Raw genomic sequence first — 26,116 nt, 5'->3', positions numbered from 1 at the left:
GAAAAGTAAGAAATGAAAAAAGAAGTTTTCATTTTTTGATGTCCATAAGCACTAATAAGCAACAAGGGCATTAATTGTATGAACCATAAGATCAAGCTTTGGATGATTAGATCAATTTATGCAAATTAACATTCTCTAAGGTCTAATAAGTTAGGGGACCCTAGAATTTTGGTAACATTTATTTCAAAAATAACTTTCTGTTTGACATAAAAAGAGTTTGTAATATTCAATTTAGTAACTCATTTTGTTAGTAATTGCATTTATACAATCATGGTGAATTTGAAAAGAAATTTTCTTCAACATATTTTCATATGGTAAATAATGGAAATATAAAAGGAAATTAATGTTCTTGTTTGCTTTTTAAGTGTGATTAAAAATCAAGACGACTTAAGAGGCATTGTTACATTTTTAGTTCAGCTTCTTTTATTATGTACAATATTGTTTTCTATGTAAATTATTTTCAGTGAATAAACATTTAGGAGAACATAATTTTGCAATTCTCTGTTTCACTTGTACTCCAAATGAAGTTGATAAATCATAATCTTAAAATCTGTGGGGTTTGTGATGATTAATGATTTTGTGAGACATTATCCATCATTTCTAAGGCTCCTAAGATAACTATTGCTAGATTCTATTTCAACGGCAAAATTTGACTTAAAAAGTACTATATAAATTCATATTTTCCCATAATTTTACCTGAACTGTACTTATTTTTCTATGTATTATATGTTTCATTAGCTCTTCTGTTTGCTTAAGTCTGTTATAAAAGAAGTACAGGAAAAACAATTCCCTTTCAACAGGAAGGTGAACCAGGATGATGAGGGGACTTGAAACCATTACATTAATCAATCAGCAACTATCAAAATTTTTATTATGTACCTATCTACTATTTGCAAGGCACAAAATATACAAATACTAAGAAGGAAATAATTTCTACTCTCAACAATCATTTTTAAAGGGTAGAAAAGCTTGTGTGTGTGTTTGTACATATATGTGGTTTTATATAGAGCAGAATTATAAAGGGCATAAATACAAGTATAGACAAAGTAGTTAAGTATGACATAATTTGGAAGGATCAGGAAAGATTTCCCATAGATGATACTTGTGTTACATCTCAAAGGAAGAGAGAATTAAAGAGGAAAAATATCCAAGCAGAAAAAAATGATGTAGGAATAGGATATGGAGGGACCTGTGTGTGAAGAATAGAAAAGACTGTTGTTACTGCATCACACAGTGTGGGTGGCAGTGCTTTCCATTGGAGCTCAAATGATAGGTTGGGTCCAGTTTGTATAGGGACAAAAAAAAAAAGAGACAGTTTATATCTGATCCTAGAGGTAAAAGAAAGCCACTGGATTTGTCTGAGAAGAGGAATAATGTGGCTAAATCTCCCCGTATTGGAAATTAGTTTGGCAGCATCCTGGGTGGTGGACTGGGTTGGAGGGAGGGGAGAGGAGAGAAAAATAGACAGAGACAGAAACGTGAGGCAGTGACTAAATAGAGTCTAGTACAATAATTTGAGTTAGAGATGATTAGATCTTGAACTAAAATGGTGACTGTGTCATTGGATAGAAAACAGTTCATGCAAAGGATGTTGTAAAGGTTAAAATGGAAAGATTTGATCACATAGGTGGGGTAAATAAGGGTTAGGAATCCAAGATAATGTTAAGATTACAAAACTGGGAGATGGAAAGATGGTAGTGCCTTTGACAGAAAAGGAAATTTTTAGGAGGAATGGATTTGGAGGGAATTATAATGATTTCTGTTTTCATTGCATTGAGTTTTGATGTCTTGAGGACATTGAGGATGAAATGTTTAATAGGTCATTCTTGATAAAGTGCCGAAACTCATGATTGGATATATTGAATCATCTGCATAGAGAGTTAAACCTATGGAATCTGACTTTAATGAGATTTCTAAGAGCATGAAAAAAAGTCATCTAAGTTTTGTGAACTTTGAGGATAGCTAGCTAGCTAGACAACTGTTTCTCTGTAATGGCTTTCTTTTTAATCCTGTGTATTTAAAAACATCATTTAATGGCTTTCTTTTTAATCCTGTGTATTTAAAAACATCATTCTGAGATGAGGCTCACAGGCTTGCCCAAATTGTGAAAGGAGGCAATGACACAAAAAAAGGTTAAGATTCTCTGGATAGAACCTTGGGGAACACTTACAGCTGGGAACCATCACATAGATGATGAACTAGCAAAGGTGACTGAGATAGGTGAGCAAACAGCAAAGGTGAGCAGACAGGTACATAGTGAACCGGGAGAGAGTAGTGTCATAAATACTCAGAAACAAGAAATCATTCAAGGGAAGGGATGGTCAACAAATAAGTTGAAAATGATTAAGACTGATTAAAGCCCATCAGACTTGGCATTTCAAAGATCATTGGCAACTTTGGAGAAAGTAGATACTATTGAGTGTTGAAGTAAAAATCCAGATTGCAAAGAGTTCAGGAGTGGTTAGAGGAGAGAAAGTGGAGATAATGAATGTAAACAATTATTTCCAGAGTTTGGTTGAGAATGACATGAAAGTTATAGGGCAATAGCTTGAGTGAAACCTTCTAGTGAGTGTTTTTTTCTTTTCTTAAGGATAAGTAAAATTTGGTCATGTTTGAAATTAGTGAATAGGAAATATTTTATAAGGGAGAGACTGAAGACTTAAGAGCAGGCAGGGGGAGTGTGATCTAATGAAGAATATGGGAGGAATTGGGATCAAGTACCCATGTAAAGGTGATGCCCCCCTCTTTGTCAGGAACTAATAGAGAAAGAGGTAAAAAGTACAAGTTGATGTCAAAGGATTTTCTGGTAAAGAGAATGGGAGGAGCTCACATGAGGGAGGACCTCAGTTGTCTCATTAAAATAAAAGTCAGCTTACTTTAAAGACAAGAGGAAATCAATTCCGGAGTGATAAAATGACTGCCTTGCTGCAGTGAGGGTTCAGTTGGGGTTGGTTAACAAATTTGTAATGTGCCAATTACATGTATGAATTACACGTCATGTAAGGATTGGTTGAAAGAACTGATTGTTTTGTTTGGAGAAATATTGGGGATACGATTGCTTTTTCAGATATATGAAGTTGTGTCAAATACATGATGGATTATATTTGATCTGCTTGACCCTAAGGAGCAGAACTAAGGACAAAGGATGGATGTTGCTGTATTAGCTTTCAAGAACCCAGGGTCATCTCGATATTTCAATATAATATCTGAGAAGAACTTTAGTGGTAGCTATGGAGGAAAATCTGCCTGTAGTCTGTTATCATTCCTATAGATGAACAAATTACCAACTTGGCAGCAGAGACCCTGGCATAAAAATATTTAAGGATTCAAGTCCTTTTGTATTTCAGAGGTTGAGAGATATTAAAGCTCATGTCTGTGGATTGGTATTCTTAAATCCATTGATCCTTCCACTATCTTCCCAAGGCCTTGTTCTGTTCAGAACAGAAGGCCACCCACACCAATTGGAAATGTTGCTTAATTAACATTTATTTGAATGGAGCCAGGGTTCAGATGAATAACTGGCCTGAATGAACATATATAACACATGCCAACATGCAATGCTTTTTATCACATACTGTAACTAGCATTCTTTTTGGAGTCAGGATGGAGCTCAATGCCATGGTCCTGACATTCCTAGTTTTTTTTTTTTATCCCTAACAAGTAATTTAATTCTGAATCTTGGTTTTCTTATTATTAAATATCAATAGTAATAGTTAGGCTACCCATCTTGTAAGTTTTCTGTGACAAAGGATTTTTATAAATCTTTCATCATAGTGGACTAATGGATAGGTACTGAATGTTTTTATTTTATTGGTAACTCCAATGCAGGTCAGCTCCTTCTTGAGTCAGTATTCAAGAGTTGCCTCAAACACACATGTCAAACCCATAGCCTAGTGTAGCCCAACCTAATTTAAAATGTATTTGGGAAATAAATCCATTAAAAAGTAAATAATAACTAAGTAAAACTACAGCAGAACATGGAAAATGTTGATTTGTAGTTTTCTAAGTCAATATGGGGCTTGGAGGGGTTAGAGTTAGAGATTCAGTGACTTGCCCTGAGTATGTGTCAGAGTCTGAATCATATGAATATTCCAAAAGAAAGCAAATTAAGGGTTGAAAGCTAATGATTTTCTGAGCTCATCTATAATTTTACTGGGGAAAACTCACCATGAAGTTTCAGCCCATGTGTTTTTCCCCTGTTCATCAGTAACACTTGGTACCACTCAAAGGCATTTATTTCATCATCCCCAGTCACTCATGAGCATGGCTTATTCTTTAAATTCTTTTCATCTAACAAATGAACACACATGCCAATAACAGTCAACTCATCTAGAACAATGCATTGAACACAGTTGGAGCTTAATAAACATTTGGTGAATACATAAATATGATGTAAAAAAATTTCTTGGTTTTGATTAGATCGAAGCTTTGTATATTAGGTTTTGTTCGTATTTTAAAACTGTTCTAACACTTTATGCCCAGAAAAGTAGATTTGAAATGCCAGTCAAAGGTTATTGTTCAGATGTGTTAGATGAAAGACGAGCAATTTGAATTGACATACATTTTGTTAGGCAACAAGTTCTTCATGAAATATAGAGATTATTTGGGGACTGGAACTAATCTGCTCATCCTATTCAGGGACAGTGTAACCTTTTTTTTTTTTTAAGCTATGCTTACCTAGAAGCAAATGATTTCAGGACTAAAAATTCATGTGAATGCACATTTAAAAATGATAGAAATGAATTAACTTTCAAAAATTGTTTTTCTATAGAATTAGGATTAGATTTAATTCTATGTCATAGCATTATTTTGAGACTCAAATTCCATAATTATTATTATTTTCAACAACAGCAATATTTAGCATTTACTTAAGATTTAAAAAGGGTTTTATAAATATTATCTCATTTCATCCTCACAACAACCCTGGGAAATAATAGTAGAAACCATTATATTATTATTATTATTGTTATTATTATTATTATATAATATATATTATTTAATATATTATAATATGTTATTATACACATTTTACAGGTCAGGTTACTGAAGCACGCAGAAATCCTGACTTGCTTAGGGTCACACAATTAGTGTATAAGGCTGGATTTGAACTCAGGTCCTCCTGACTCCATAATTCATGCTCTGTTCACTGCCACCTGCTGAGCTGAGTATGTCAAACATTTTGCAAAAAATTTAAATGTGCACAAACGTCAGATATTAGTATTATGAATCCTTCCCCATTTCTAGTTCTTGTGTTTAAATCAGTATATCGTTCCTTATTCTTATCTTGTCCTTGGACTGTGAACCCCAATGCCAATTAGGTAAAATAATTTGAGTAAATTTCAGGACAATATTCTAGTTCTCCTTCTCAAGGCATAACTTTTTTAAAAAGTGAAAATTATTCCAAGAATAGGGTGCTACTTGGCAAACAACTCATCACTGTCAGAATGCCTGTCATTTGTGTTAACAGGCCATTCTTTACCCAGCTCAAATTTCTTTGATGGAAAGGTTAATGTTTAGACTATTAATGTACTCATTTCCAAACATAAAACCTACAAGACTGTTAACTCTTAGGTTTACATAGAATATTCTAGGAAAAGATCCATGAAGCCATATGTAATCGTAAATGTTTCTTCTTATAATGAATCTGTAACATTGTATAATTATTCTTTGTAGATGCCTCCTGCTGTAATGAATCCAATTTTTCCCATGAATCACTAGTGGAATATATTCCTAACAGTGAACACAGTAATTTACCAGTTTTTTTTTTCTAATTCTTCTGCAAATTGAAGATGTCCCATCATTTACATTTTCCACTTGTCTTTTCTTTTCCTCCCCCTACATACTTACTTTCAAGGTATACATGTAGTCTGTTGCTTAAAGTAAGCCAAGACTGTGAACAAAGAGATTCCATCTTCTTGGAACTGAATATTGAATTGTTCACCCCTTAGAGGTGGGATCTTCAATTAGAACTTTGCCCTTAGGCTGGCACTTCCCTCCCCAACCCTGCCTCCACTTTTTCTCTAAGGACTGGGAGCAGCAATTTTGATATAGGTGGTTTAAAGAACTGAGGTGTTTGGGATGTGTAAGGTAGTAAAATCATTTAGGGAGTCCAGGCAATGATGGGGGGGATGAGAGGAAGGAATGTCAGCTCCCTATTCCCTGCCTTCAGTTTAAATAAAATGTAAACACTTTCTAATAAAGAAACAACTTGCTGCATGGGATTTTTTCATAATATAGGTTTGGTTGTTGACACATTAGTAAAGCAACATTTCCTTGGGACATTGTGATAGCTTTATTTCATAAGAGTTCTTTTTAGTAGCTGTTTATGTTATAGAGTCTTAATCCTGAGAATAGCCATCTAATTCAATACCCTCTCTAATACCATTGCTTGTCCAACCTGCTTTTGAGAGTGATAGAACTTAGATAATTTAGCAACTACCCATTCTACTTTGGGGATTTTCAAGAGGCTTTTCCTTATTTAATCTGAAATCTGCCTCTAACTTTTTTTTCTCTAGTCCTATTTATTCCCTATAGGGTTCAAGGGGACATTTGCATGGTAGTATTTCAAATCTTCCTAAGTGTCCTTTTCCTTAAGCTCCCATGTTTTTCGGCTAGTTTGTTTAGGATGCAGTTTTTCAGGTCCCCTCACCATCCCAATCAAGCAGCTAGGTGGTACAATGGATTGAGTGCCAGGCCTAGAGTCAGGAAGACTAACTTTCCTTAGTCCACATCTGGTCTCAGGTACTTTCTAAGCTGATCAAGGCACTTAATGCTGTTTGCCTCAGTTTCCTCATCTGTAAAATGAACTGGAGAAGGAAATGGCAAACCACTCCAGTAGCTTTGCCAAAAATAACCCAAATGGGGTCATGATGTCACAACTGAAACATAAAATAACATCATCCTTCCTGTCATAATAGATATAAATAATATAAAAAATTTTGGGAGGGAGGCACATTTTCTTAGGAAGTCAAAAAGAAATGCCGTAAGTATAAGTTTATAGGAATTTTGATTTGCTTTTTTTAAGTACCTATGTTGATTAAAAAAAAACTTAAAATATTGAAGTATTAGCTAATAAAATTTGAAAAATTAAATAGTGAAGTATCCTTGCCCAGTAAAACAAATCTTTAGAGTAAATACCCAAGGTGTAGTTCTGTAGCATTTACAATTCTCTTGGCAAAAGACCATATTGTTTCAAGACAACAGAAGCACAAAGTAGAGCTAGTGATGTGTTCATCCCATGTGACTCCCAATCAGGTCTTCCTCAAGTTCTAGATAAAATTCACAAAATTCAAGTGCAGATGGGAGAACATGAGACCATACAAGGAAGTGACTCAACTGATCAGTTTGCTACTTTAGAGAGGAGGAAACTGAAGCCTAGAGACATTATGAAGTTATACGACTAGTAACAGAGGCAGAACCAAAGTCACATGGCAACTTTGGGTTGGGGGGGGGGGCAGGGAGAAATGAACCTTCATCCATTGTTGGCTTTTCTAATTCTGCATTTTAAGAAGAGAAATAGATAAAATGAATCAAAAGTTTAAATGCTTATAAAACTAATTTAGTGTTGTTTCTTATAGCTAAATTACATTTTTGTATCATTTAAATTTCTATTAAAGAAAAAAGATTCTTGACATATGTGTGGATTTTCAAGAATTTATATATCTCACCACAACTATTTAATGATTGTTTCCCCATCTCCTACATTTTAGGACCTAAAGCAATAGTTGTGAAATATTTTTGGTGCATTCTTAGGCTACAGATCATTAGGCTCACTAAATAAAGTCATTCTTAGGAGCTAAGATTTTACTATATGATGAGAAGAATGTGTTTTCTTGTGCATCCAGTGGTTGGTTTTTTTTCCCATTTACAAAATGTATATGAAGACTTAACTATATTTTAAATTTTGTCTTCTATCAGGCCGATTGGATGCATGGCAATTTTGACACTTCAAAATAGATTTTTTTTAAAAGAAAACCACCTTGTGATATCTATATAATAATATTCTAGCCCATATCTATACTTTATCGCTCCTTCTTTTTTGTTGTTCAGGTAAATACCAGCTGTCTCCAACAGTGAACATGCCCCAAGATGACACTGTTATCATAGAAGATGACAGACTGCCAGTACTCCCTCCTCATCTTTCGGACCAATCATCCTCTAGCTCCCATGATGATGTGGGATTTGGAATAACAGATGCTGGAGCATGGGCTAAAGCCACAATTAGTGATTCAGCAGACTGGTAAGATCACAGTTCCAGGCTTGAAAACAATGGTTAATTGCAATTACATTTTCTTGTACTTTTTAAATGGTTGATCACAGTGCATATTTAATCACAGATTTTTTTTTAAAAGCAGTATTCAGCCTTCACTATTTTCACACCCTTAATTATCACCCTTTTAATAAAAGAAACTTTTCATGTAAACTTATTGATTTTTATTAGCCTTTCAGAGGGTATTCTAAACAATTTAAGAGGAAAATTAATTTGTTTTTATGGTTTGCCAATGGTTGTTAAGTACTGAATGTCATATACAGCTTTGCTAATTTCATTAAACATTTTAAAATGTAATTTAGCTACATAAGTTTCCCCCTACCCTGCCTTGAGTCTTAAGATCTTTTAAATAAAGGTATGAAGAAATTATGGACAAAATTAATATTCTTGATGCTTAAGCTTTAGAACACAGGTTTTCTTATTAAGATTTCTTTTGTAGGTTGATTTGATTTTACTGTTCATGTTTATTATTTATGCCAAATCAATTGATTCTTTGGGCAGCCAGTGTTTTATTAATATGTTTTCTGTTTGTGAAATGAAAATAGTGCTTGATGTTATTGAGAAGATATGTAGTGTTTGAATGTTGAATTGTACATTAATTTGCAAGTTTAGTAATTATATACATCAATAAGCAAAATAAAAGATCCCTTTGAGGGACCCCCTTCCCCCCTTAGGTTGTAGTGATAATTAACACCAACAGTATGAAGTATTATAGTAGATTTTTCTCATTGCCCTGTCTCTAGGGTCTTTTAGGAGTGCATCAGCAAAATCCTATTTAGATGGTGGTGGCATCACTCCTTTCATTTGTTCCAATGTGCCATTTCCTTAAAAAAAAATCCTTCTCTCTCTAACTCTCCCTTTCTTTCCCTTTCCCTCTGCCTCTCCTGTTTCCTCTCCCCCTCATCTCTTGCCCCCCCTATTTGTGTTTGTTAATAATCCAAACTTGATGTCTAAGGAATTGATGTTACTGGTTCTGAACGTTATTTTCATGAGTTTAAAAAATACATTTGTCTCCACCTTGTTTCTCTGTTAATGCTGCAGCTGTTCTTGGAATAATTTTTTCTGTTATTTGGGTCTTTAAGAAGTCCATCTGTAGCTTTAAGAAATGGGGGTGGGGAAAGGACACAAGAAAAGTTCTCCAGTAGAAAATATGAGAATTTTCAAATCAAACCACACTCAAGACTGGATGATAATAGCTTATCTCTGAATGAATTTTTCAGTTGACTGTAGTGGGAAAAGCCACTGTACAAAGTAAAACATATTTGAAATCTGCAAATACTGTTACATTTACTGTTGTAGTTCATGTGTTTTTCAGGAAACAAAAGCAACAGCAATGATTACAGGGCTTAAGCATTCCCAGTATTCATCTTGGGGGGCAGAATATTGCAATTTCCACCTGTATATGGAATTATTGAGGGGTTTTGGTAAAGCGTTAGCCGTAGGAGCAGTTACTATAGTGCCTCTGATGGACTGTCTGGGAAAATAAATAAATAAATCTTAGAAATAGATTGTTGCATTCATTTCCTGCTGCTAATGGAGGGAGAAAGACTTGGAAAATGTAGGTGCCTTGTGTGATTTTTTTCTGAAGGAGCATAGGGTAAAGTTAAGAACATGGACTAAGGGTTATCCAAACAATAATGGCAGCTGTTCTGAATCACAGCAGAAAATGTAAGCTTTCCAGCCTGACAATATCTCTCTAATCCTTGATGAAAATGTTATGAAAACAAAAGGGCAATAAGACAGGATTAATAACTGGAATTTTAATAACATTGAGGGTCAAAATACGGTTACATTCTTTAAAGAGTCCATTGTTGTTCTAGCAGTCTTACTTGTTAAGCATGTTGATGTATCGCCCACTGCATACATTAATTTAATGGGTTATATTGATAGGAGCCCAGTAATAATGATGCAATTTAAAGACCTTCACTTTTAGTTATTTTTAGTAACACATCCAACTTCATTTGATTTTTTTAACTGAGTATTTCTACAATTCATTTGCAAATTGTAGATGGCTGTCTGTGTCAAATGGATATGTCCAATTAAAAGTTTTAGTTTTCTGATGAGCAAAGTATGCTTTTCTCAATCCATTAATTAATTTATAGCACATTGAAAATAATGTTGCTGATAAAAATGGTGGCAAAATGTGTGCCTCTTAGTGACAACATAATTTCCAAAGAAATAAAAATAAGGTAAAATTACACAAACAAGGCACTAATTTTTAGAGCTTGACTCTCACACCAACAGTTATCTCTTAATCCCTTTTAGATTTTCAGGTTCTACACAGTTCAGAGTAAATTTTGAGAATAAGAAGTACGTGTTCAAAGGTGAATGAGCACAGCAAAATGAACAAAGATGTTCTGTATTTGTACTAGTTGCCATCATCAGCAACTTCCCATGTGGAGTTTTGTCTTTAAAATATATAGTTTATATTCTGGCTGTCACTCCTGGGCAGCAACCTTGTTCAAGTCAAGAATTATTTTGTACCAATGGAACATCTGGCTTCAAAAGGAACTTAAAGGTTCTAAGCACATTTTGAGACTTGATGCTTATGTTTATACATTATTTATTGTTTTAAGAATTTAATATATCAGGGGTGGCTAGGTGGTGCAGTGAATAGAGCACTGGCCCTGGAGTCAGGAGGACCTGAGTTCAAATCTGGCCTCAGACACTTAACACAAAAACTAGCCATGTGACCTTGGGCAAGTCACTTAACCCTAATTGCCCTCCAAAAAGCAAAATAAAAAACAATTTAAGATATCTAGTAATTCCACCCCACTGATGCTCAGGTACCCTGAAAGCAGCCACTGATTTATGTCTTTTCAGTCAAATATAGGACTTATTTTTGAGTACAATAAAAAAATGCCAAATTTGGTTAAAAACCAGGCTAAGAGTTGAGACTTTTATGTGGTATACATTTTGTTTCTCATGAGGTCCTGGAAAATTAGAGAAGTTTAATTTAATTTTTATACAAGAATAGTGTTCCATAAAATGGAATTCCTAAGAAAGGCCAATGAATCTGATCATGGTACTTCTTTGCTCAAAAATCTCCAGGGACTACCTATTCCCTATGGAGTCAAGTGCAAATGCCATTGTCTAGCATTCAGTCACACACCATCCTCCCTTTTCAGTCTCATCTCAAATTACCCATGCTCTTTGCTCTGACCAAACTGGACTAGTCTCTGTCCCCTAAAGAAATATGCCATATACTTTCCTACCTATTGGCTTTTACTTAACTTTTTTTTTCATTATTCCTAGAATTGCGTCTTTCCCTTTTTCCTCTGTTGCATCCCTACCTATCTTTTAGCCTACACTCTCCTACTTTCTTGCATCTTCATCTTTATTGACCATTTAAGAATGGTCCTCCCTGGGTATTCACATGACTATTTGTCAGGCACTTGGCATGTGTGTCTGTGACTTGAACTCCATGAAGGACCATATTTTCTTTAGACTTTGTATCATCCTTAATGCATAGCAGGAGTCCCTTTGCTCATAGTAGGAATTTAATAGATATTTCTGAATTTGGCATTGAATTTCAATTGTTCAGTAAGTTCAAGGGGTCTTTTCTAGGCATGAGTTAAGATAGAAGCTGATAATGATGATGTTCTGCTGGAACATTCAATGAATTACCATGATACAGTAGAGATAATACCAGTTCTGAAGTCAGAGAGCCTAGGTTCAAATTCTATGCTTGACACTAAATATGGGACTGGGAGTGAGTAACTTAACTTCCTTTATCCTCAGTTTCCTCATCTGTATAATGAGAAGCTTGAATTGGATGACTTCTGAGGTTCTTTCCAGCTCTAAATCTAAAAGAATACTTTCAAGTGCCTATTCACATGTTCATGATGAGTAAATATAGAGTATACATGCATACACATTCCTACCGTAATACCATTTACAGTGATTTAGAACTGGGGGGAGGACAGTAAAACAGGAGAGTCAGGAAAGATTTCCCAAAGGAGGCATTCAAACTGAGACCTTTAAATGAAGCTTGGGGGTGGGGGTTTAGGGGCAGGATTTGGGAGAAGCTGGTAAGAAGAAAGACCACTCCAGACATAGGGGAGCAATCATTGTAAAAGTGAAATACAGAGCCACATATTGGTTTCATAGACATATATTACATTTTAACTCTGGTCTTTCTTACAAATATGTCTTATTTGCTAGAATTGAGAAAAGGAGGGAAAAGTGGCCAGTAGGGTGACAGGTTTTTCTACTCCTGGAATCATCATGTCTAGAATGGATGTCCTATAAAGAGTATTCAGTCTATTATGTTTTTTTTTTCTTGAATAAGAACAGTATAGCCTCATCAAGAAACTTTCATTAATTAATATAAACTCCACCTTTAGGGAAAAATAAGAGAAGGGGCTCAGTAGAAATCCTTTAGTTTTAGTTTGGTTGAGATCATTATTTGGTCATTTTTTGGTTCCACATTTGGTAATTTTGGGAAGTTTTTCCCCCTCCATATTTGTGTATTAGATACCTGAGCTTGGCTTGTAGGCAGAGATGAATTTTAGTCAGTCACTAAGCATTGAGTCATTGACTGTGAGTCATAGTAAGTGCTTACTAGGTACCAGCCACATAGAATGTAACATGCATTTTGTCTACCTCAAGGATCTCAGTTTATAATGGAGAGACAAAATGTAGATAACTAGGGCTTAATGAGAAACCTACAGCATAGATGGGAGGCACTAGCAGCTTGGGTTACCAAGAAGTGGTACATGATCATAACAAGAGGGAAAAGAAAAGGAAGGGCAGGAAAAGAACTGCTCCCAAGGATGTTTTATTTAGATTTTCTCTATCACAGACTGTTTGGTTGTAATAGATGGAGAGTCACCTTTAGAATCAAGTAGACTTGGCATTTTTGTGTGACTTTGGGCAAGTTGTTGAAATTCTCAGTGCCCCCAGTCAAGTCTTTAAAACAAACACAAAGAATCACAGGGCAGACACTTGCATCCTTTGGGAAAGGGAATTTCTCTTGGCCAATAAAATCACATATCATTCCCCCATTTTTTTCTTTGCCTCCAGCATGATGCCAAATTTTATTAAATAAGGTAGTGTTTAATTTGAACTAAGCTTATTTCAACTAATAGACACAGATTTAACTTATATGGGACATATTCTTAAGAACTTTTTTTTTTATATTTGTTTGCTCCCCCAGTTCTTTGAGTCCAGATGTTGATCCTGTTCTTGCTTTTCAACGAGAAGGATTTGGACGCCAGAGTATGTCAGAAAAACGCACAAAACAATTTTCAGATGCCAGTCAATTGGATTTCGTTAAAACACGAAAATCAAAAAGCATGGATTTAGGTAGTGAGTACAATCTCCATGAATCTCTATCTGAATGCGGTTTAGATGCTTTCAAGATAAAAAGTCTCATGCCAAGCACATATATATGTGTCTTATTTTCTTTGGGAGAGGGAGAGGGAATGATTTGGCACAAATTTATATTTCTGTGAGTTTATGATAACCATATTACTCACGAGTGGCATATTTACATAACAGGCAATATGCTAATGTATATGTTTGCTTATGGGAAAAGAAACAAACACATGTGCATTCATGCTACATTCATGTATTTCTGGGGGGGAATGAATTTAGAATGAACTCAACAGTGATTCAACTGTTAAAAAAAAGTTTGTCGATTAGTGATATGGTTGGAGGCAGGGGAGGTGAGGCTTAAAAGTTAAGAGAAAATAGGGTTTGGAGAGAAACCATTATCTCAATCCATGTCTAGAAATTGGTTACTGTGTATCTTCTTCTCATTGCTAGTCTTTAAGCTTAATTTTATATAAATTCATGTCCTGATAATCAAGAGATTTAACTAAAGTTAAAGTAATGGTTTGAGAGAGTATAGCTGGGAGAAATTCTTTTAAAGCAACTGAGAAGAGGAAAAAAAACCCCATAATTGTTTAATCATCTATCAATCAGGTAGCAACTCTTCAAAATCTGGACCCTCTAAAATAGAGTGGATACTGTTAGTAATGATCTATCTATATACTCCTTGGGTGATTAAAAAAAAAAACAACCTTTGTTAATCAGCTATACCTTGTGGATGCTGTTCTTTGGTGGCTGTATATACTTCAAAACTAAAAGCATTAATTCATCACATGCGTACCCAAAGTAAAATCTGGCGATGACTTGCCTTGGCTAATTATGATATGCTAACATATAAATAACACATGTGCCCGTGATGTGAAATGACTAACAAGTTGTTTGGTGAGCTGCTTTTTGGATTTAAGGTTATTTGCTTGATATTATATAATTGCATGAAATATGACCTAAGACATGCCACCTAACTGAGACCATGGGAATGGTTGAAGCATGTGGATGTGGGCACTAACTGGGCTAACCATTCTACATTTACCTTTTAACAGTAGCTGACGAGACTAAACTCAATACTGTGGATGACCAGAAAGCAGGTAAGAATGGACAGTAAGGCTGTTGCCATAGAAACTTTGGTCCCAGACACTTACCACAATTATAGAACTGCTGATCAAATTGCATGAAAACATGACTATTCCAGTACTTGCATGGCTGTTTTTACTTTAAGTAACAAAGTTATATAGAAAAACAAGAGAAATCACTATTAGGAAAGATGATTCAAGGCAGCATGCTTAAAAAGATAATACAATAGGATGCCTAAAAAGACATGTGAATCATCTAATATACATGTACTTGGGGTCACTACTTAACAGGAAATCCTAAATATCAGAATGAGGAATTCCTCAGATAGTTCTTGATAAGGCTACATTTTTTTGAATGATTGCCATTTTATCAAACATGATTGTAAGAAGTCTGGCATAAATGGTATTTTAAAGTCATCTTTTCTTGTTAGAAAATCCATAATGAATAGGTTATAGAGTGTTTTTTTTTCACTGCCAACATACAAAAAAATGAAATAACTCAGTCAAGAGAAGTATCAGTTCAAGATCGATCTTAAATGGGTTAGGATATAGTATATGCATACATGCGTAACTCTTTTGTACCTGTATTAAAAACACTACTACCCTGGGTTTTTCTTTCATGTGCTTCATAAATCATTCTATTGAAACAATAGGATTTGTTCAAATGGTTTATTTAGTATAGTGTGCAAGATGGCTGATTTAACTTATATTATTCTTGCTGAAATGAATATCCAGAGGATTTTGTTTATAAGTAATTATAGTAATGCATTTCAAACAATTGAACCTTTAAGATGAATTCATGCAAGTTTGTATTTACCCTCCGGACTGCCATTTTAATTATTCTAGATCCATCATATACAAAGAAGTTATATTTCTTAGCACTAAATAAGTGTGATTCACCTCTTCAACTTGAAGTAACTAGTTTTTAGCACGTTTCTAAATTTGATATCTCATATACACATGTAAAAATTATTATAGAAATGCCTCTGGGTTATAGTCATTTATAGAGTGAATGATAGATTACATAAAAAAATTTTCCAGTAAATCATAAAATTAACTTTTACGTAAGGCCATTCCCCCCTGCTCTCAGCCCTGGCTAATGAGTTACCAACTTATGAAACATAAATTTCAGATGACCTATTAGCTTATTTCTGAAACAGCACTATGGACAAACATAATTTGATAATTCATATTTGTATATTAGGCATCCATATTTGCAATCAGTCATGTATAACAATAGGAGTTTTTATTTCCAAGATGTATTTTCTGCCCATGCTAATGTCCATGACAACTACATTGAGTCATGTAGGTTAAAGGCATGACCTTAAAAACCATACCACCTGGGTGAAATAAGGTAAATATTTAACTATATAGCAACTGGGGAAAAGGAAGGGACAATTTATCCTGATAATGTTTTCATAATGATTACCAGATTTCAAAATGTAAGCAACTGGTTGGTTGCTTGCCTGGTAAGGACAGATTTATAATTCAATTGAAACACTTGTTTTTGGTAATGTTCTTATTTCTAAATAAAAAAGGACAGTTCTTACATGTCATACATGATGACCTACTAAATTCAGTTATGAAACATACCATAAGAAATTTTATATGATTAAAACCAATTAATTTGGGCATTCTTTGGGTGCCATTAAGTCTACATGCATAAGCAACTATTCAAAATAGGCCTTTTCCTTTTAGTGGACCATGAATAGATGTTCAATTATCTTTCTCTTTTACTTCACTTGAGCTGTCATATTGTCATGATTTTACAGTTCAGTTCAAAGGTTAGTGGTATATTCTGTGGCAATTTAGTGTGGTTCATTTGTCTTAGTGACAATTGGTAATCATAACTGGATGCCATGTTTTTCTGTGCCTCTCTTTAAGGTTAAGACACATTCAAGGCTTATTCCATAAAGTCTTTTTGTTTGAAGAAAAATAGCATCAGAATTAAGGAAAGTTCTGCGTGTAAAGTGTCTGCATCTATATTGGGTTTTGGTGTGTTATGCCTTCGTTTGGATGGGAAATTTCATTTGATTTAATTCTTGAAAGGGAAGTGATATGGACATTTGTGTTCTTGACAATTTCATTCTTAACAATAAATTATATAATCTTTTTAAAGATCAAAATATCTTGTAAAAGTGGAACAATGGGATGCTTTAGAATTAACTGATTTTAATTATAGGTTTATGATGTTAAATCAATTTAGCCCAAATTTTATGGTGTAAAGATTTTCAGTTGAATTTAGTATTTAATGTGCTTCTAATTTGGGGATGTGCTTTGTTTATTATTGGTAGTGACAAAAATTTTTACTTGTGACAAATCGATCTGTTTTATCCCCATTCTTATTTTGTAAGACATTTGCATTCTGTTTCAAATGAGGGGTAACCTTACATTTGAAAGCAACAATAATTATGATATGGTCCCTGAAAACAAACAACAATAAAAAGATGTCATAGGAATAGAAATCATATAGTCCCAGGGAAAAAATTTCAGAGGCCATCTAATCAGACTCCTCTTCAATGCCCAAGATGTGTTTGTCTTGCTTTAGTTCCCAGACCTTTAGGGAGGGAGAACCTTTACCACCCGCTAGAGCAGCCAATACTTCTGGATAGCTCTAACTCTTAGAAATGTTTTTCCATATTTACACTTAAGGTATCTAAACAATTGTTCCTATATCTGTCCTCTAGGACCAGGTATTAACGAAATGCATACTACTTACACATTGATCCTTTCTTGCCTACAAGCTCTCCCACCTTCATGTTGATAGTTACCTAACTTTCAATAATAAAGCACTCCTACAACATCTGAAATCTACTAATCGTTTTATACTACTATGAGAATATTGTCACTTCCAAGCTAGATTTTCCTTAGGGAAAGTAGGCAGATATGAATATTTTTCTCATATTGACCTTCTAAAATTTCTTTTTTTATCCTAAGTAGGCAAAATATGCCTCCTTTATCATTATTCTTTGGAAACTTTAAATTGCCTTACAACAATGATAAAAATAAAAAAACACGTTTTATTCAGGTATTAGAAGTTAAATATCCAAGCCCAGTAATGACAACCATTTTCTCTTAATTATTCTTGACTTTGGCTCACTTTTTATAATGTTTTGGCATGGAACTTAACTTTCCTTCCTTTCTTATGACTTATGAATATTTATTGAATTCTCTCTTATTAGCAGTTGTAGGGGGAGATTTCAAGATTGAGCATTTATTGAAAAATAATATATAGGGTGTATCAAAATTTTTAGTGCAGCATTAAATTATTAAAGATCTTAAACTTTTAAGCTATTAAAGGTTAAAATTGTACTCTGACTTTTGGGACATCATGTATATGAAATCTGGCCTTAAAATGAATACATACATATATAATACATATACATATGTATACATATTTGCATGTACTGATAATCCTATAAAGTGAGATTGGCAAATCAGTATTTTTCCCCACATCAAAATTCAAAGGATACTACTTTTTCATTAGATTCATATTTTTGATTGGTTTGATCTGTATCTTTTTTCTGTATTCTAACTTGAACTACACTCCCTTCTTGTAAATTAGTCAAAACAAGTAAAATAAATGATTCAACATTTTGTAAAGCATAGTTTCAAAGTGGGAACTTAACTATCACTGTCCAATGTAATTTCCACATTTATCTGCCCTTTTATTCTCAGGCCTTGAAGCCCCATGTTGTAGTTATCTGTCTTTTTGATAATGGCGTGACAAAGTTACTCCTTAATTATTGATCATTGTACGTTCTGTTGAACCCATGCTCAGTTAGAACATTTCATTTCTCCTGCATGTCCTGAGTTTATAATCTTTGAATAAGGGATTGTTTATTTAAATTGGCTTATCCAGGGGACAGTACAGATCATGTATCACTGTAATCTGCATTGTAGGCTGGCTTAAGATTCAAATACCAGTTCAAATGAGGATGGATAAACTTCCTTCATCCAGTTCTGATCAGTTTTAATGTCCTTCTGAAGACACACACTGGTGTTATGGGGGACCTTTCACAGCCCGTGAAGAAAGAGAACTAGAATTTTAATTCCTAAATATTTCACCTTCCATTCCATTGAATCTTTCCTTGTAATTATTATTATTCATTACTACCTTTTTTTTTTCTTTTTTCAAGGATCTATCATTCTGGGCATGGTGACCTTCAAAGATGCATATAGCTTTAAGTCTTTTTCCTCCACATCTCTGAAATAATGATTATTTAGAGGACTTTCTTCTCTATAACCCTTATCAATTCTTATAAGAAATTCTTCTTTCCAATGTAATCCTTGGTAAAAGTATTATGCCAAAATAGATTCCCTACTCAACCCTGTTCTACTTTTAAAAAGGAGATGGAATCCCTTGTGTCCTGTTTGCTTCTCTTGGGTTGTATATTTTTTCTATAATGGGAAGACTACTTAGGAAGGCCTATTAATGTGAATATTTAGCTTTTCCTGCAATCACTGGAAGCTGACCTAAAAGTTAAAGTTAAGTGTAAAAGTTAAGGATTAGTCTAGTTCTTTTAATTTCTTGCTGTCTCTAATAAGGTTCTACTTTTGAACTCCCCTTCTTGGTTAATATGCTCCACTGAGATTACTTAGATACTACCAGGATCAGGTATCTAAAATGCCTCAGAAGACATTTCTTCTTACTTATCTTTCTCAAAGAAATTTGAATGACGTTAAAACAAAAACCATCAGGAGCAATATTTTTCTTTTTTTTTTTTAGACAAGTAGACATTACTCTATGGATGTGACAAATAATTTGTTTTAAAAGTTAAACAAGGTCGTCTTGTTTTCATTCCCATGTGTTTCTCCATGTTGTTGGAGAATTACTGGGAATTTAATATGAACCAATGAAATTTCTGTTAATATTTGAAAAGGAGACCTTTTTACAAATGGAAAAAAAATTGCAAATAACAAAACTTTTGGCAGGAAAACTAGTTAGGTAAGCAAGCTATAGTAAAACCTGTTGTAAATGTAAAAACTCTTTCATTGCCCTAGCCAACAAAGAACAAAGAAATGCTCTTAAGTATATCCCTGTAGGATCCAGAGGAATAATCACGCATGCAATTCTTGGCACTAATTCTAATTACCTTTTTTTTAACCACCAAGGTTCACCCAGCAGAGATGTAGGACCTTCGTTAGGCTTGAAAAAATCCAGCTCATTAGAGAGTCTTCAGACAGCAGTTGCTGAGGTGACTTTGAATGGTGACATTCCTTTCCATCGTCCTCGCCCACGGATAATCCGAGGACGCGGCTGCAATGAGAGCTTCAGAGCAGCAATTGACAAATCCTATGATAAGCCTGCTGCTGATGAAGATGATGAAGGCATGGAGACTTGTAAGTTGATAATAGAATAAAAAAGAATACATATTGTTCTTTGGCATCCCTTTATTAAAGATTCACTCCTGTTTTCCTCAAATGTGTTGAACTTATCCTAGGAAGCTCCATTCCACTCATCTTCAGTATTGTTGACAACTGACAATCAACATTGTCAAGTCATTTCTTTTTTAAAGTCTGTGAATCTCCTTTGAGGCATTATGGCACAGTAGTTAGACTTGTCTGTCTTGGAGTTGAGAAGACCTAAGGTTAAGGCTTCTTGACATCTCAGTGTTTCAGGTAATTCTATAAGGATATTATTTATAGGTAAATTGTCAATCTGCAGTGGTGGAGGGAGTTTCACTCTATACTAATGAAATCACAGGTTCTGATCAAAAAAAAATTCCCTGAAATATAAGTTTAACACATATTGAACTTAATTAAACTAGAATTGCTTGCTCTTCTGTGGCAAAGGAGCTAAAGCATTTCTGTCAGTTTAGCTGAAAGAGATCTTGTTAATTTTTACAATATAGCTGCAATAATTTCAAAATCTACATCTATGATAGATTATGTATAGTTAAATTTAGTATAAAATATTTACAGTACAGCAGACAGTCATGTTTTTTTTTAAATTGCAATATTCATGACATATTGTAGAGCAGGAGGTGTTTTCCGAGACATAATAAACAGTAAAATTAGAGCTTACTTTATATCTGTATCAATAGCCATCAATTTGCCCTTTTAGTTCTTTAACTTTGGATATAGCCTAATGTGTGAGACTGTCATTAACATGGGAGGAGTATTTGAAAGATAATCTTATCACTATTGAAAGGATTGTTGAAGTAGCCTTATGTAAAAAAAAAAAAAGCAGCCAGAGATAATTTATGGGGATTGTCATGAATCTTAAATTTGCCATTACTTTAATTTTGATTAGAGATCTTGTGCCATAGAGGACCACATAAATATGGGTGTGGGATGGGGAACAAGGTGAATTATTAATGAAAAATTTGTTTTCCAAAAGACCTTCGCTATATAGTTAGCAAATCTAAAGGTCTTTGAAGAGGGCATATACTTTACCAGTATCCAAATGACTGTTTGAATGTATTCCTCATGCAGTATTTCATTGTAGATTAAGAGGAAATGAGTAATTTCTTTTACATGTCATCCTTTTGATCTTCTAGTGTCACTTTCTTCTGTCCTGTTCTATTCCTTATTTTCTGCTTCCTTTGGAGGTAATGTTTTCCTATCTTATGTGATCTTTTCTTAGTATAGACTGCAAACTCCTTTTACCAATATATATTGACAAGCCAGAAATACCAACCATGCAAGTTTTCTGCATAGTACAATTGTTTTATTGATAAAACAGTGCCAGCTTCTGCCATGAATTTGAATTGTGGAGCCCCTTGTAGGGCAAGAGTCCACTTCCTCAAAGAAACTTTTTTCAATCCATAATTGCACGGTACTTAGTTAGCAGTGTGGTTTATTGGCCCTTCCGTGACTTTTCTAATATGTACTATGTCAGGTTACGTATCCTTTTGCTTTTTCTAGTCTCCTGATTCTACCCTATCTTGTTTCTATCTTACTGATGGTATTTTCCCCCTAAAATCTTATGAATTTTTAAAGAAAATGCATGGGAGAACTTTTTTCCCCCCAGAATGTTTAAAATAAATGTACTTCCCTTTCTCCATTCACCCCAATCCAGAAACAAAACATACTTCTCTTAAATTTATATTGCAATAAATTAAAATGTAATTCACTTGTTGCTGGAGTCCACCTATTTCTTTAATCACCTATGAATGAAAAAGCACTTAATAAATACTTAGTATACTTGTGTTAAGAGAAATGCTAAGAGCCTGAGGTAGAAATGCAAAAACATGAAAAAGGAACCTCCACTAACAGAATTTAAGTTCTAATACAGGGAAGCAGTGCATGGTGTCTGGATGTCCAGTAGTCTAGAGCATGCAGGGGTAGGTCAGATGACAATGTCTGTTGATCCAGGCAGAGTATTCAGGGGGCAGATAAGATGACAGGAAAATGGCCATGGTGGACTAATAATCATGACTGGGCAGCGCCAGGTATGGTACACCATGTTATGCATTCCTCAAACCTGATCGAGACCAGCTATTCCTGCTGTCACTCTTCTGGGTACAGATCAAGATAGTCATGGAGAAGTTAGTTATCAGAGAGATGCATCAATAATTGTAAATTCCTCATTTATTCTGTCTAAATTAATAGAATCCCAATATTAGGATTACAATCCTAACATATTTTATAAAGACATTTTTCTTAGAAGGGTCCATACCTTCTTTAGTCTGCCAAAGGGATCAATGTCACAATAAAAGGTTAAGAACCCCTAATCTAAATAAGGACCTAAATCAGTGACTTAGAGTGGTCTTTGGATCTAGAGAGGGTCTTAGAAATCCTTGGTTTATTCTACATAATTCTCTCTTTGTCACTAAATCAATGACTGAATTTTGAATTGAAAAATATTCTGTACCTAGTCTGTGCTTAGCATTTTAATAGACACTATAGATAGAAGAATGGAAATGACAAGAAGGAAGGTCACCATATTTTCCCCTTTCTTGACATTATTATGCCCCTTTAGAATAAGCCTCTATCTCCTTTTAATTAGGCAATCACAAGTAATCCTGTGTTTTGTCTTCATTTATCCCAGTTCTTGTCCAAGGCAAGCCAAAGAACAAGCTGAGTTTTCCCTGTCTCATACTGCAGAGCTGAGGTCAATTCAACAGCTGAGAAAGTATCTATAACCTCTCCTGTGAAACACAGCAAACTGCCACCAAGGCTAGGGACTGCCATGTTGTAAATCTAGCATAAGGAAGTGTTTTGTTTATATTTTATGTCCCTTTAGAAAGATTTCCTATTTGGAAGCCTACTTACCCCACAGAGAAGCAACTGTGCTGTTTTTATGTGCCCAGGCTTGTAATAATGTATGGGAGACATTTTTTTTTACTGACATATTTGAATCTATATTAAAGTAGGTTTTCATGCTAGGACAAAACCAATTCCACAGTTTTGTTTTTTGTAATTTTTTTTCATAAAGAAGTCCCTTTTATTGTGTAAGGTACTCTGCTAAGTACAGGAGATACAAAAGCAAAATGAAAACCAATCCTTGCTCTCAAAAAAATATGTGATACTGAAGGATAGAATTTTTGCACAGAGAAGAAAATGCAAGAAAACACCAGGAAGGAAAGAGCATTGACAGCCAGAGGAATCAGGAAATGCTTCCTCTTGCAGGTACCACTTGAGCCTTGGAGGAAGATAGGAATTCAGAGAAGAAGAGGTGAGGAGACAACTTAGGAGGCATCCAGGACAGTGGCATGGATTAGGAACATTCATCTCTGAGTCCAGGGAATAGCACATTAGCCATTTTAACTGAATTGTAGTGTTTATAATATAACATGAGCTCATAAGAGTGGAACAGAGCCAGATTACAAAAGGGCTTTTCATATAAAGCTGAGCACTTTGTGGTAATACAGAGCTTCTGAAAACTCATGAGCAGAGTATGGCCTTGTCAGATTTTTGGCTACAATGTGTGGAAAGATTTGGAAAGGAGAGAACCAAGGAGGTCAGTGAAGAAAGCTACTGCAGAATTCCAAGCAACACACCATGCAAATGTGGACTGTGCAATAAACAGATGTGAAAGAATTTGCTAAAGTGTAATGAGATTTGGGAATCGATGGGATATGAAAGATGTAGGAAAAGTGCCTATCTAGGAGTATGGAGAGAGAAGCATTTTCTTTATTAGATTATGAACTCATAAATGAAGGGACCATCTCTTCCATTTATATACCTCACAATCAACACCTATTTTTAAGCACCTACTATGTGTCAGGCATTGTCCAAGGTGTTGGAGTTTGGGAATCAGAGAATGAAACAACCCCCTCTTGCTTTACCTAGAGTAAATATTCAACAATCCTTTCTTGACTCAGTGGATTGACTCTCAAGGATGATGTTACCATAACCAACCTCTGTGTTTATGGCTATGTTTGAAGAGACTTTGTGTGTACTTGCGATGGAGAAAACAGCTGACTTTTAACAAATTGTAAATATTTATAAATGAAATCTTGCTCTAAACCATCATTTCCAAATATGGTTTCATTATTGGTCAAATTTTTCTGAGCACCTTTTAAAGGAACTTAGATTTGCTGGTGCTGTGACAGAACCCTAGATTTTGAATCAAATGACCTGGATTCAATTTCGGGGCAATAAATTGTAGTGATATTCTAAAATTGAGAGTCATTTGTCTTTACTCCAGATGCACAATGATGCAATGTGTTTAAAACACCTGACTATATGTGCCATCTAAACTTCTACACATTCAGCATCCTTTCAGTTCTGACTGACAATGTGCTTCCTATAGGACATTTCTAGAGGCAGTGTGGTACAGTCCTTTGGATTCAGGGAGACCTGGGCTCTAGTCTCATTTCTGACAAATCCATTCTCTACAAGGCTTTTAAGACTAAATTACAGAGCAGGTGCCTGTCTCAATTGGTAGAATGAGTTTTCTCATTGAGAACACCCTATATCAATGAAATCACAAGTCCAATCCCACACTCCTCCATGTGCGTGTGTGTGTGTGTGTGGGGAGGGGTGGGGGGGTGTTATTTGACTTTTTAAATAGTAAACTGGATATATAAGTATACCAGTAGCTGTCATTTTCTGTGGTCCTGTATAGGCCTCACTTCAGTAATATTAAAACAATGAAATGTTGATAACCAAGAGGCCAGGAAACCATGTGAGCCAGATCCCTGGTGTAGCCACTCTCTGTCCCCTTCTGTAACACTTATGTTCTTCCCATGGAGAGCCCAGGATTTGTGTCTCTCATCTAATCCATCTGCTTCTCCATATTGAATGTGTCTGTCTGGAGAAAGATGAAGTCATGTGGTCTGGGACCCAGCTTCTTCAAGTCACTACCTATGTTTGACAGGTCAGGGCAGCTACAATCTGCTCCCTGCTCTATGCAAATCAAGCATGCTGCCTGTTTCTCAGCAGGCTGCTCCTACATCCCCTAAATTAATGAGTGTTGCATGCTAAAACACACATAACAATAGGGCTTTATTTTCAGAAATAATTTGGAGCAGTTCACATTTTCCCTTTCAAGCTCACTGTTAGATAGGAAACATATAATTTTATCCTGACCAATAGCAAGGGTAGTCAGCAGTATGGGACTAGAAGAAAGGATGCCAAAAGGTTGCAATTGTTTATCCTAACAATTTAGTTAATATGAGAGCTTTGGGGAGAATAATTTTTACCACTGTATAACATGATATTCAACTAATTTTCACTAGGGTCTTATGTTGGCAATTTTATAGTTTCCAAATTGATGCTTTTCATACTTTGTCCCTTTTCCAGTTTTAATTCTTTGTTAATCTGTGTGTGTGTGTGTGTGTGTGTCGTTTCCTGTGTATTTATTATATGTTTGGAAAATTAATTGGGACAGATTTTTTTATCTTATTTTAAAAATCACATCTAGTTCACTGGATGATCTAGATGAAAGGAACCCCCAAAATTGACTCATTTAATATCCTCATTTTACAACAGACAAAACTGGAGCCTGGGAATGATATGATCTATCCATAGGTAGTATGTGGAAGAGACAGAACTTCAACCCAAGTCTTCTAACTCAAAATTCAGTCCTATTAACCTTACACCATGCTGTAATTAAATGAAAGTTCCTTTAGATGAAACCAAGTCAATATTTACTATTAAAGTAAACCTGTTACCCATCCCACCTATTCGCATTGAACTCGGGTGTCTATTCAGTTACATACCTTTCCTTACTCTCCATCTCATGGACAGTGTACACAAACAGGCCAAACTAAAATTTAGTGTGTTATTAAGCAAAACAGTAAATCTACCATTGAAAAAATGAATCATGAACTGAATTTCAAGATAAGGCTAATTAATATTAAAATTATTACTGGTTTGGTATTATCCATATCAGTAGGTTATTGCATGTTAAATATAAAAATGTTTCTTTAGTTTGTTAGAACTAACAATGCATCCTAGACTCATAGTTTTACTCTGCACAATAATAATCAAGGTAATGGCACCTGACCATTTCATGTAGTATACATGAATATAATTTGGGAGATATATG

At 34.7% G+C, this 26,116-nt stretch overlaps 1 protein-coding gene across 20 annotated transcripts in view; it reads left to right on the top strand.

Annotated features, from left to right (window-relative positions):
• PARD3 (par-3 family cell polarity regulator) overlaps positions 1-26,116 on the top strand; it is a 739,747-nt gene that overhangs the window by 480,833 nt on the left and 232,798 nt on the right. For 7 of the 20 annotated variants that reach the window (XM_069086485.1, XM_069086476.1, XM_069086489.1 and 4 more), the window contains 4 exons: positions 8,050-8,239; positions 13,428-13,579; positions 14,644-14,688; positions 19,789-20,016. In XM_069086485.1, coding sequence (XP_068942586.1) covers positions 8,050-8,239; positions 13,428-13,579; positions 14,644-14,688; positions 19,789-20,016 — 615 coding nt within the window. The remainder of the gene's footprint in view (positions 1-8,049; positions 8,240-13,427; positions 13,580-14,643; positions 14,689-19,788; positions 20,017-26,116) is intronic. The other 13 variants (XM_069086491.1, XM_069086482.1, XM_069086490.1 and 10 more) reach the window with 4 other exon arrangements.

This window comes from Petaurus breviceps, unplaced genomic scaffold (genome assembly GCF_028583685.1).
Source record: "Petaurus breviceps papuanus isolate PSGF00001 unplaced genomic scaffold, PetGlider_PUasm1.0 178, whole genome shotgun sequence".
NCBI classification, from domain to species: domain Eukaryota; kingdom Metazoa; phylum Chordata; class Mammalia; order Diprotodontia; family Petauridae; genus Petaurus; species Petaurus breviceps.
The sequence above is the reverse complement of the archived record's forward strand: the minus strand, read 5'-3'. Positions and strand labels throughout refer to the sequence as shown.